Genomic DNA, 13476 nt, shown 5'->3' with positions numbered 1-13476 from the left:
TATGATCTACCATATACTGGTAATAGTCACTAAGATTAACCATGTTATTGGAATGTGTTTTTCTTTGTTTGTGAGAAGACTTTCAGTGTAAACTTTGTTTAAAGGGTTAGTTCACCCAGATAGCAAAATTATGTAATTAATAACTTACCCTCATGTTGTTTCAAACCCGTAAGACCTCCATTTATCTTCGGAACACTGTTTAAAATATTTTAGATTTAGTCCGAGAGCTCTCAGTCCCTCCATTGAAACTGTGTGCACGGTATACTGTCCATGTCCAGAAAGGTAAGAAAAACATCATCAAAGTAGTCCATGTGACATCAGAGGGTCAGTTAGAATTTTTTGAAGCATCGAAAATACATTTTGGTCCAAAAATAGCAAAAACATCGACTTTATTCAGCATTGTCTTCTCTTCCGTGTCTTACTGTGAAAGAGAGTTCAAAACAAAGCAGTCTGGATATCCGGTTCACAAACGAATCATTCAGTTCACCAAATCGAACTGAATCGTTTTAAACGGTACGCATCTCTAATACGCATTAATCCACAAACTACTTAAGCTGTTAACTTTTTAAATGTGGCTGACACTTAAAACAAACCAATATCCCAGAGTAATTCATGTACTTTTTACATGTAACTTTTAACTTTATGTAAATTTGTTACGATTTCACTGGTTTTTCTAAGATTTGACCAATCACAAACCATTTTACCTAAGTAATGATGTAGCCACAGACAGTAAAAGAAATGGACACAGCGACCCCATTGGAACTCAATTGAGACAAATGAAGCCCAGTTTTAGCGTTTTTAAGCACTTCCGTTTCTGACGCGCAGACTCAAACGAAGCTTGACGACATCAGCAACCTGTCTGACAGATGTAAATCTTCTAGTAGCTGTCCGTGCAAACTGCCATCGTTAATCTTGCAGAGACGGCGAGCTTGAGCGGGGATTTCTTTGTCGTGAGTGAGCAGGAGTAAGTATTTTGATTAATTATTTTGTATAGTATTTTAAAATGTAACGCCAGTACGCCATATTAAGTTAATTGTCTGTGAGCTTCTCCTCCTGTCTGTACGGTAATGCGACAGAGAGACGAGTGGTTATGACGCAATCGTTAGCCTATTTTTTACAAAAACTGTTTATACGGGGCCATAATGTAACATAGAAGGCAATGGAGCCCTTTATACATTGTCGTGTATCTTTAGAAATAAATAATGGACAAACAGAGTCTTTAAACGCTTCAGATGTAAAGTTAGTCGCTGTCAAAGTGACGCCAAAATGAATGGGAGTCAATGGGAATGCTGACGCAAGTGAAGTTCTGCTAAAAGATGGCAGCCCCCACCCGACTTCAACTTCCGGTCGAGTTCCTTGCCCCTTGGATGTAGCTCATGACCTTTGTATAACTACTGCTGTATTGAGAATGTATGCAGAGCACCCTACAAACTCCTCGTGAGTATTGAAGCTGACTTCTGCTGATGAAACTGAAACTCTTTTCTTCAGTAAATTTGTCTTCAGTTGTCTTTATCTCTGACACCTGGTCTTCATTTATCATACCTGGTCCTTGGGTTTAACTGTGAATCCCCTATAAGAGTTCCCATTAATTATGCTATATATATTATTGTAAGATACTGGATACAATAAAGACAGAGAGAGTAACGATAGCTGATTTTACTGAACAGCACCGAAAATCAGATAATACTGATCTGTACACAAAAAATACTCGCGTAGACAACGTAACAGCGCTCTCTAGTGGCAACACAATACATTACAATTATACCAATCCCTTATATTAATAGGCACACCTCTCTCTGAAACTGATTTACTGAATTATTGCTCTTAATTTTCTTTATTCTTTTTTCTATTTGTATGGGTTTTTCTGTAAATATATCTTATTTCTATGCATCTCAATAAAACCAATTAATAAAATTTATTTTCTGGAGTAAAGTCTGCAAAGGTGAGCTCTTATTTAAAAAAAATCCCACCGTCTAGGGCTCTGGAAGGATCTTGTGGCTGTAAGCCCTCTCTCCGACCGCGCTCTCTCCACTCATGACACACCAGACGACAGACTCGCACCACTTGATGAGCAGGAAGATTCAGGAGGATCTCCTCAACCACAACTAGAGGAACAGCTGAACGCAGACCTGAGCACTGACAGAGGAAGGAATAATCAGTTCTAGTGCTGGTTTATAGCTGGTTATCAACTATAATCTAACAAAACCCAGTTTGACCACTTTAAACTGGCAACCGTTTTTATTTTATTTTTTTTATTTATTTTTCTTTCAGTTCGAACCTCCTAGAAACCAGCTACCACGTTCTGCTGGGGTAGGAAACAAACAAAAACAGCTGGTCTTAGCTGGTTTAAGGTGGACTCCCAGTCTGACCAGCTAAAGAAGTGGTCAAAACCGCTCTAAAAACAACCTGCAACCCAGCTACAACCAGGCTAGAGGAACAGCTAGAGCTAACCACATACCAACAACTTAGGCTGGTTTGAGCGTTTTTTTTTTTTTTTTTTTTCAATTTTGTTTTTCACATCTATCATCTTAAGATATAGGTTTTTCCATTAGAAAAGTTTTATTTCTGTATTTGGGCCTATATGTCTAGGCCAGTTTGATGTGTTAATTCTCTCAAACCATCACTAAGCACTTTACTGAGTCTAATCTGGGTTTCCTTGAGGAAACATTAATGTGCCCGCTCTCTCCTGAGGTATTCTTGTTTTGTTTTTGTGTTTTTATACGGCATTTGTATTTTATAAGACACTTGGTCCTACGGGTGTCCAAACCCGGAAGTTACGTCCCTCCGTCTGGCGAAACTACACTAACTGAAACCCACCCAGACAGTAGTCACAGATAGCTATTTTGCAATAGCTATAGTCTCAGTCAGACTGAGTTCTTTTAAACAGCAATAACGACACTTATTGCGCAAGCACACTAATATGCTTCTGGCAGTGGAGCGTCTTGATGGCTCACTTCAGCAGAGCTGTTCTTCTTTCCGATTAGATATCATAATAAGTCACACATACCATGATTCTGATCAGAATTCAAATATATTCCTTAGGATTTAAATGTTTACCGAGAACCAAATCCAAAAGTACTGATATGGGTTAAGCTTGCGTTCACATCACTGAACGTGAATTCTGAGTATAGGTCACCATACTTGGCTGTGTGTCACAAATTTTTTTTTTTTACTTTCATTTTAAAGTGTTGCAGTAAGATTGCAAGTTGAAAGCAGTTGATGAGACTAGTTATTATATTATTTTTTTTTCATGTACTCTGCTCTATATATTCATTTTGCATTTGTAACAGTTGTAAAAGAATGTAAGAAATTTCTAGGGGAAAGGAAGTGATTGAAGTAGTAAGGATATGCAAACATTTCCAATCATTGAAGCCATAGTAAAAATACCATATTTACAGGAGTACATGTCATATGTTTCATTTATTCTGCAGCAAAATATCTGATAACTGGTGTCTATTTTTATGTAAGAGCTCACTTCTGCAGACTTTTCTCAAAAAAAAAAAAATAATAATAATAATAATAATTTGATTGTTTTGATTGACATGCATAGATATAAGATGAAAAAACAACAACATTAAACCAATAAAGAAAACCAAGAGCAATAATTATTCAGCAAATTATACTTTACAAACAAATCAAACAGCTTTTACCAGTGCTTATTAAAATTATTTTCATTAATTTCTAAACAATATAAAAATGTGATATGAGAATCCTACATTTTCTAATAAAATGTTTTGTTGCAATTATATTTTTCGGAAAGCATATAGTCATATTATATTTTATATCTTAAAATGAGAGTGAGAAAGATCATTCACTTTATCAAATCTTTTCAAAATAGGTAATAAGGCTAAGGTTGAGAAAACGTCTTGAGTATGAGACTGTTGGTACCAAAGGCTATATTTCTCATAACACTTCATCTTCTTTTTTATTATTATGCAGTAAAAGGATAAAAACTACAAATACAAAAGATAGAATAATAAGAAAAGACAACAAGAGTTACATTAATTCAAAGCGTATTATGTTAGCTTACAAGAATCACACCATGAATGTAATAAGTTTATTAGAGTTTGTTAAATAATTTAAATACATAATAATTCCTGAAGATAAAAAGGAAGGAGTGGCCTTTAAAACTGTACGTTTATCAATGTAAAATTTGTAACAATTTTAGGGCTTACACAGAAGTTTGAATTTTTTTTTTTTTTACTAAATTGGAAAAGTGATCCCACAATACTTTACAATAGGCACATTCCCAAAACACATGATTAATTGTTTCTTCAAACCGAGGACAAAAGGACTTTTCATACTTTTGCTGCGCTCATATTGCATTCGTTAGAGTTGTGGGCGGGGCCATGACGATGCTTCCGGTAACAGAAGGATACTTTCGGTTTGAGAACTCGTTAAACATGTGACTTCAAGGATAATTATACTCTAATTCAGCGCGGTTGGAATTGAGAATGCTACTGTGTTTAATTAATGTGATATCTAAACCGAAAAGAAGTACATATAACAGATCTGCTGAAGTTAACTGCCGCATTAAGAGTCGTTATCACTGGTCAGAAGAACGTTCTTTGGTAGGCTATATAATTAATGCGAATGTAGCTAGGCTGTTTGTTTCATTTTTGAACTGCGACATCGTCAAACTATGAGATATAACATACGTTTCCACCTGTATGTCCAGACGCAGAAGAGTGAATTATAAAGCAAATATAATATACCTATCAAAAAGAAAAATGGGGCAGTCAGAAAGCAGACACAGAGAGCTCGAAGATGCTGCTTCGAGCGACTTTATATCCAGATCAAACTCAGTAAGTTGTTGAGTTCTTTGGTTTCCGTTACAGCCAGTTATTTTAGCATGAAATCAAATGCTAGTTGATATGACTTGCCTTATGACAGGTAGATCATCATCTTGGACCAGCATTAAACCAGATGGTCATGCCATGTTTCAGTTGTCATGGCGGAACATACAGTATTGTTCAAAATAATAGCAGTACAATGTGACTAACCAGAATAATCAAGGTTTTTCGTATATTTTTTTTTATTGCTACATGGCAAACAAGTTACCAGTAGGTTCAGTAGATTCTCAGAAAACAAATGAGACCCAGCATTCATGATATGCACGCTCTTAAGGCTGTGCAATTGGGCAATTAGTTGAATTAGTTGAAAGGGGTGTGTTCAAAAAAATAGCAGTGTGGCATTCAATCACTGAGGTCATCAATTTTGTGAAGAAACAGGTGTGAATCAGGTGGCCCCTATTTAAGGATGAAGCCAACACTTGTTGAACATGCATTTGAAAGCTGAGGAAAATGGGTCGTTCAAGACATTGTTCAGAAGAACAGCGTACTTTGATTAAAAAGTTGATTAGAGAGGGGAAAACCTATAAAGAGGTGCAAAAAATGATAGGCTGTTCAGCTAAAATGATCTCCAATGCCTTAAAATGGAGAGCAAAACCAGAGAGACGTGGAAGAAAACGGAAGACAACCATCAAAATGGATAGAAGAATAACCAGAATGGCAAAGGCTCAGCCAATGATCACCTCCAGGATAATCAAAGACAGTCTGGAGTTACCTGTAAGTACTGTGACAGTTAGAAGACGTCTGTGTGAAGCTAATCTATTTTCAAGAATCCCCCGCAAAGTCCCTCTGTTAAAAAAAAGGCATGTGCAGAAGAGGTTACAATTTGCCAAAGAACACATCAACTGGCCTAAAGAGAAATGGAGGAACATTTTGTGGACTGATGAGAGTAAAATTGTTCTTTTTGGGTCCAAGGGTCACAGGCAGTTTGTGAGACGACCCCCAAACTCTGAATTCAAGCCACAGTACACAGTGAAGACAGTGAAGCATGGAGGTGCAAGCATCATGATCTAGGCATGTTTCTCCTACTATGGTGTTGGGCCTATTTATCGCATACCAGGGATCATGGATCAGTTTGCATATGTTAAAATACTTGAAGAGGTCATGTTGCCCTATGCTGAAGAGGACATGCCCTTGAAATGGTTGTTTCAACAAGACAATGACCCAAAACACACTAGTAAACGGGCAAAGTCTTGGTTCCAAACCAACAAAATGAATGTTATGGAGTGGCCAGCCCAATCTCCAGACCTTAATCCAATTGTGAACTTGTGGGGTGATATCAAAAATGCTGTTTCTGAAGCAAAACCAAGAAATGTGAATGAATTGTGGAATGTTATTAAAGAATCATGGAGTGGAATAACAGCTGAGAGGTGCCACAAGTTGGTTGACTCCATGCCACACAGATGTCAAGCAGTTTTAAAAAACTGTGGTCATACAACTAAATATTAGTTTAGTGATTCACAGGATTGCTAAATCCCAGAAAAAAAAAAATGTTTGTACAAAATAGTTTTGAGTTTGTACAGTCAAAGGTAGACACTGCTATTTTTTTGAACACACCCCTTTCAACTAATTGCCCAATTGCACAGCCTTAAGAGCGTGCATATCATGAATGCTGGGTCTTGTTTGTTTTCTGACAATCTACTGAACCTACTGGTAACTTGTTTGCCACGTAGCAATAAAAAATATACTAAAAACCTTGATTATTCTGGTTAGTCACATTGTACTGCTATTATTTTGAACAATACTGTAGCTGATGACCAGCTAAAAACCAGCACCTATGTTCCACATCTGTATTTTACAGCAGGATTAGAACTGAATCTTTATTCCTCTGTCAGTGCTCAGGTCTGCGTTCAGCTGTTCCTCTAGCTGTGGTTGAGGAGATCCTCCTGAATCTTCCTGCTCATCAGGTGGTGCGAGTCTGTCGTCTGGTGTGTCATGAGTGGAAGGAGCTGGTGGACAGCACTGCACACTGGAGAGAGCGATGTCGGAGAGAGGGCTTACAGCCACAAGATCCTTCCAGAGCCCTAGACGGCGGGAGCCAGTTTTACTTCATAACTAAGAAACAACATAACTTGCTCAAGAATCCCAGAGCAGAAGGTGAGTCACTGGACTGAAAATATGCAATATTTTTAATAAAGCAGTAGCCTACGCTTCATATTCTGGACTGCATTTCCCAGAAGCATTGTCAACCTAAGTTGATCATTGAAGCCATTAGTGGCAAAAGGTTTTACAATCTATAGCCTTCGATACTTTTGGGAATCACAGTGGTAGAATTTTGCAGCAGTGTATTGATATTCCTCAAGCATTTTATTGTTCCAGGCTCCTTGTTTTGCAGTTATAGAATATCCAATTTTGGAACTGTGGATTATAATGGAAAAAATGTGGTGGCTTGACAAAAAGAGGAAGAAAAAAGTATAAGAAAGTGCCATTTAGAAAAAAATCCCCTTAATATAGAGTTGATTATTTCTGGTGGGGGACCAGATAGCAAGCTGACATTTTCACAGATACATGTCCTTGATAGCATTCTGCTGTAAATTATTAGTATGTGATTCTGCTGGTTACATAGCTAGTAAAAATCAGGATTCATGTTTCGTTAGATAGGAATGTAGTATAAGCATAACAAATAATAAAATGTAACATTATTTTAGATTAATTATGTTTATGAATGACACCTCATAGCTTTTGTTTTGATAAAGGGGGGGTGAAATGCTATTTCATGCATACTGAGTTTTTTACACTGTTAAAGAGTTGGATTCCCATGCTAAACATGGGACATACTCCTTCCGGTTTGTCACAAGTTTCGTAATGTTTTTTTCGAGTATGGGTCTGTGTGATGTTAGATGGAGCGGAATTTCCTTATATGGCTTCTAAGGGCACTTCTGCCGGAAGAGCGCGTGCTCCTGTAGAGCAGAGCGAGAGAGCGAAATGTCACCAAAGCACAGCAGACCAAAAAAAAAAACAGCATTAAGGGACCAGTGGATGGAGTTTATTTTTACAGAGCATCGACGGAGTTGTGCAAGTGTTTTTGTTTGTTCATTTCGAAGATGCTCGTTTTACAAACAAGGCCCAGTTTGATGCCGGATTTGTACATCGTTTATTTCTCAAGGATAATGCAGTCCCAACGAAAAAGGGTCACGATCGTGTGTTGGAACCGCATGCGGTGAGTAAAACTGCTTCAAATATCTCTGTGTTGTTAACTTAGCTATCGGCGTGTAAGCACATCAAGTAAAAAACATGCGATGTTATCATCAAACTGCACTTTTCACATGTACAGCTTAAAAAAAAAAAAGACGACATAAAGTGGAACTTAGTCATTTTCCAAAACCGCTAAGCAAATATATACAGTTTCAATACATACCACATAGAGACGTCCTGCTGTAGTCGTTGCTGCTGCTGCTCTTGTTCAATTTCAGCCTCCGGATCTGATTCTGGATCATAAATAAACGGCTGAATCTGACTGTTAGCCAAGGTTTGTTTTGGATGATGGTTTTTTTTCCTCACGGTAATGTCACAGCTTCCAAACGCTCTCAACGCAAAAGCCTACTGGCGCTCGTGATTCTTTAGCTCCGTCCACACATCACGCCTCCAGCCGGTCGTGTTTTTGCGGGAAAAAACGGTACAGACTATCTTTCTCTTATAAATATAATAAAACTAAAGACTTTTTTGAGATATGAAGGATGCAGTACTACTCTATAGGTACTCAAGATTAACAGGATATTGAGTGAAAATGAGCATTTCACCCCCCTTTAATGAGGTCTAAAACAGTGGTAGGGTGCCTCGACAAACTTTAAGAAATGACCCTAAATTCACTTAACATTTAAACAATTAATTTTAATACATCATTTGCCATCTTATTCCCTTCTGAAAATGCAATGCCAGTGTCACTTGCTCAATTTATATAATGTGCTCCTCTCTGCTGGTCTGATTAGAGGAGTTCAGTGGATGGGAGATTGTAAAGAATGGTGGTGACCGCTGGGCAGTAGGAGATAATTCTGTAAAAATCCCAAATTTCACAGTCGCAAAATACTTTGTCACCTCTTACAGGTAAGCCTGAAATTACTTATTCTTCAGCTGAAAAGTCAAACCTAAATAATGTTATTCCGTTTAACTAAAAGGAAAATAGCGAGGCCTTCTTTGTCACCAATTAATTTTGTCCTCAGGTTATGTTTGAAGCAACAGCTGATAGATTTGAAGAAGGAAGGCTACAATGCTGCTTTCATGGATCAACTACAACCTCATATCAAAATATCAGACTGGTGAGCATTTGCTCAAACTCTAATTTTACAGTATCAGTGGTTTTTTTTATTATACCAGTTAATAAAGTTTTGTCTGGTGCAGGTACGCACCGCGCCATGATTGTGGAAGCATGTATCAGATCTGTGTGGAGTTGCTTGATCAGAGGAAGAAACCCATCAATACCTTTGAGCCTGAACAAGTTTTCTTTCCGCAGTGGAACGATCAGCAGTGGTGTGAAGTGAGTAGAATAAAATAAAAATCAGCTGAACCTGATAAAAACTGTCATTCTCACAACATATTTATTTTTACAAAAATTTCAGATGACACATGTCTTTAAGGATTATGGACCTGGGGTTCGGTTTATCCGTTTCACTCATGGTGGGCAGGATACAAAGTTCTGGGCTGGCTGGTATGGGATACGGGTCACTAACAGTAGTGTGGAGATCTGTCCATCTGAAGAAAGATAGTGTCTTACTGTATGAATGTGTTCTTTGTTATGAGAAACACCATTATATGTAACTATAAACTTAAAAGCCTGAAAGTTAAAAGTGCATCTCTCGTTGTTCATGGATTGAAGTATGTACTTGAAGAATATGTAATTGTTTTTATTTTTGTGCTTCATATAAATCAGTTTTTAGATGTTTATATTTCAAAAGGCCTTAATTATCAGTGTATTAAAAAAAAATACAGTTTTGCAGCGAGACTGAGTACCCTAAACAGACTCATTCATGTTTTGTGTTAATAAGTAGGGCCATCAGTAAGAACATGTGTTTCAGACATGTTCCCATAACATGAATTTATCTTTATCTACATTGTCATAATTTTAAAATATGTATTTCAATATGTATTTTTTACATAATATGCAGCTGGTACTAATTGAAAGGATTTCTTAAATCTAAAGTAGTGGAGGAGTGAGCTATACCACCAGTTTAAATATTTTTCATCAAGCGACTAAATATTTTATCATATACAGCTGTCCATGTTAGAGTGGGTAAACATTTGTCACCACACTGAAATACTATGGAAATACTATGGATCACTAAAAGGCTAAAGAGAGTAAAATCTGCACACATATAATAATCATATGACCGGAGTACCAAGGTAAAAAATGTTGATATAAACCTGTACAAAAATACATCAATTTTCTTGTCTTTGATGCTGCGGTGTCCAGTTCATAGAACCATGCATTTGGATGTCTTCTGGGATCCTGGGGGCTCTAGATCTGCTAATACTGCCTCATCAAATACATTCAAATACAAATACACTCGTGGACAGGTGTTGAAAATTAGCATACATGCTATAACACTAAAACCAATGCACATGGTTCATCCAATGTAATTGTAAGTCCATGTCAAATAAAGAGATTATTTAGTCCTTTCTGTAACAAAGAAAAAAAAAAAGTTAATCCGTTTGTTACACAGAGAAAAACATTTAAAACTAGGCTTTAGAAACAACATCTCGACACACATAACCTGCCTGCGTTAGAGCAAAGCATTTCACATATTTTACTGCTTTTAAGTCTCTGGCTAGTTTTTCAGCTGTCTCTTGTTTGATTGGCTTTAGTTTATTTTTTGCAAGCATTATAATAGTCATCTTGTAGGTCAATCTGAGCTCCAACCAACAGAAAATGGGTTTTCAGGGAGTGACAGGTTATCTCAGGCACCCACTGCATTACAAATGAAGTTATTAGCAACAAATAAATTATTCCACATGACTGACAGATCATTGAAAGACTCCCCTGTTCTTTTACATTTTCAAAAGAAAGAGAAACAAACTAAGAGGACATCTGTTTGGGGAAAGCTTAGGGGTCGTAATTTGAGTAGAGCACAGTCTAGGGAGTACCCCCCCGGCCTGCAAGGGGCGATGGGGGTATGTGATGAGTGGGGCGGGGCCGAGAGCCGTGGGAACAGAGCGAGGCCGGTGGAGTGATTGGGAAATGAGCAACGGAGGAGATCAGAAGGATACAAAAAAGGAGCTATTACAGTGAAGGACAAGAGAGGATCAGGCCTGGGCTTTATTTTGTGTTTGGTTTTTATTAAAATTTTGTTTTGAATGTCCGCCGGTTCCGGCCACTTTCTTCCCGCGATTGTGAAGTTTCTACTCCGTTACAATGATGAACTGCCTTTAACAGTCATTTTGCATTATTGACACACTGTTGTCCTAATTAATGTTGTTCAGTTGCTTTGACAATCTTTTTTTGTTTAAAGCACTAAATAAATAAAGACTTGACTTGACTTCTGGTCAGGCGGCTGCCACGCTCCATGGTGACAGTTTAGCGTCAGCTTTGGCTCAACCTCACCAGTATTAAAGAAAAAGAATATATATTTTCTTATATATGCAGCCCGATCTCTTAAAAAAAACTTGTTCTACAGGCTCCTAACAGAAGTTCCTGATATTTCTGCTGTTCGTCAGGGACTGTGTCCTCCAATAGTGAGCGCTGTTGGACTGCTAATGTGCATCCAACCCTCTCACTGCAGACCCCAGGCTCTAACATTGACTGTCTCACCACAAATGTGCTTCAAGCAGCATTGGACCGAGCTACACTTCAGCCTTCAATGTTCGAGGGAAAGCCCAAGGGTCTGAAAAAAACCGGCCCATTTTATGACCGCCCACTTAGCTGCCACTTTCTTGCTAGCATCGGGGCCCGATGTGCATCCTGTTTGAATAAATCCTGCTGTAAACAGAATTATATACAACGGAACACAGCGACCCTAACACATGCATGTCATGTGCTTATGGATGACGCATACTTTCTGTTCTCTGAAATTCTAACACATGTGGAGACAACACAGTTGCAGGCGAAGGTTTTGAGACCATTAAAGCTTTTTCGGGCCGTGTGGAAAAGCTTGCCCTACATTCAGCAATGGTTATTACATACAATTCATTACGCGTAAACCATTCCGTTTCGAAAAGTGACGTGACATGGAAAGGCCTGCCTCAAGTCAAATGCATGGACACAGTTCTGGCCCCATTGGGGCGCCAGGGCATTCGTGTGCTAAATTAATTAGACGATTGGATATTATTAGCACAATCACTCAAGCACGCTCTCATCGAGATCTCGAGTTGAATCAGCCTGGGCTTACACATTAATTACACAAGCTAAGCTCTGTGTACTTTTTAAAATCCTAGTGTTAAGTGTGCATGCTAGCACTTTACTTCCACGTTGAGAAAAAAAAGTGGATTGGCTCAAGGTTGGCCTGTCCCAATGGCACACTTCAGACTTGTGGACTCCCTCAGAGTCCACACTTTGGTCACATCATGTAGTGCAGACCTATAGGGCCCTTGGCGCGAGTTCACGAGGGCGAGCCGCACTCAGAGGTATTTTTGGGATAGACTCGATCGTCACGCCGGAAATAATGGTCTGGTTGTTTTTTGACAGAAGCTGCAGGTTCGGGGAATATGCTGCCTATTGTTGTTGTTGTTTTTGCCATTGTGTTTGCTAGATGGCTTGTTTACAAATGACTCAGTAAAGCCCTAACAGTCGGTTCTACTTATTTAATTAATCATAATGCGATCGTATTATTCAACGTGCTATTATTATGTTTGAGATATCAACCAATGGTCGATGACCATAATGTTTGTATAAACTGTAGGTAACAACTGGTAAAATGTACACCTAGGTCATAAAAACCGTAATGATACTTACACTTAAATATTTTCTTCTCAGCCATGTCATCAATTGCTCTTGAGTGAAATCCCATCCGTTGTCTGATTGGCATTTCGCAAGGATTCATGGGTAGTTAAAGTGTGTGGAGCCTGCATCTATGCATCTATCTATTGAAGGGTACAAGGGTACAAAGGGGTTGCTGCTGAGCACACTTCAGAGCGTTAAAATGCTGAATGGGACGCCTACGGACTCATAGACTCGGCAAGTATGCGTAATTTAAGTCCACAAGACCGAAAGTCCACATGAAGAGCGCCATTTGGGACAGGGCCATTGAGTAATTCTTTGTCGGGATAAAACAGTTCACAAAGCTAACCGGTTCACCGAGCTACTAGCACCGCGCTGCTGTGGAGGGAGGAATTTCAGAGAATGAGAAATTTGAGTCAATGGATTACGTGAACGAGAACAATTCGTTTACCTAAAAGATTCGTTCAAAAAGAACAATTCGTTCACGATCAAACCATCACTAGTGCAATTCCCTATAGCCCATGTTAAATATTTGGAATATATATTTTCATATTTTATTAGGTTCTTTGATAAGGTTAATACGAAGGTCTAACTAGCAACATAACTTCTGTGATGTCTCCGATGCGCGGGTCTTGTCAAAACCCAGAGGGTCGGGACAGGTAAAGACATCATTACTACTAACTATGTCCCTAAGGTCGCTTCAAATCCTTTTTGTTTCCAGCAGGTGGTCTTGGACGCTCTTCCTCACGGAGGCAGGGT

At 38.4% G+C, this 13476-nt stretch overlaps 1 protein-coding gene across 1 annotated transcript; it reads left to right on the top strand.

Moving 5' to 3' along the window:
* The first annotated feature begins 4364 nt into the window (after positions 1-4364).
* On the top strand, positions 4365-11339 carry LOC113071079 (F-box only protein 44-like). The gene is made up of 6 exons (XM_026244449.1): positions 4365-4805; positions 6686-6947; positions 8780-8894; positions 9011-9106; positions 9189-9324; positions 9407-11339. The coding sequence occupies exons 1-6, from the start codon at positions 4671-4673 to the stop codon at positions 9551-9553; spliced, it is 891 nt and encodes a 296-aa protein (XP_026100234.1). The 5' UTR covers positions 4365-4670; the 3' UTR covers positions 9554-11339.
* Positions 11340-13476: the final 2137 nt, after the last annotated feature.

This window comes from Carassius auratus, unplaced genomic scaffold (assembly GCF_003368295.1).
Source record: "Carassius auratus strain Wakin unplaced genomic scaffold, ASM336829v1 scaf_tig00005886, whole genome shotgun sequence".
Classification (NCBI taxonomy): Eukaryota; Metazoa; Chordata; class Actinopteri; order Cypriniformes; family Cyprinidae; genus Carassius; species Carassius auratus.
This window is presented reverse-complemented; position numbering and strand designations above follow the sequence as displayed.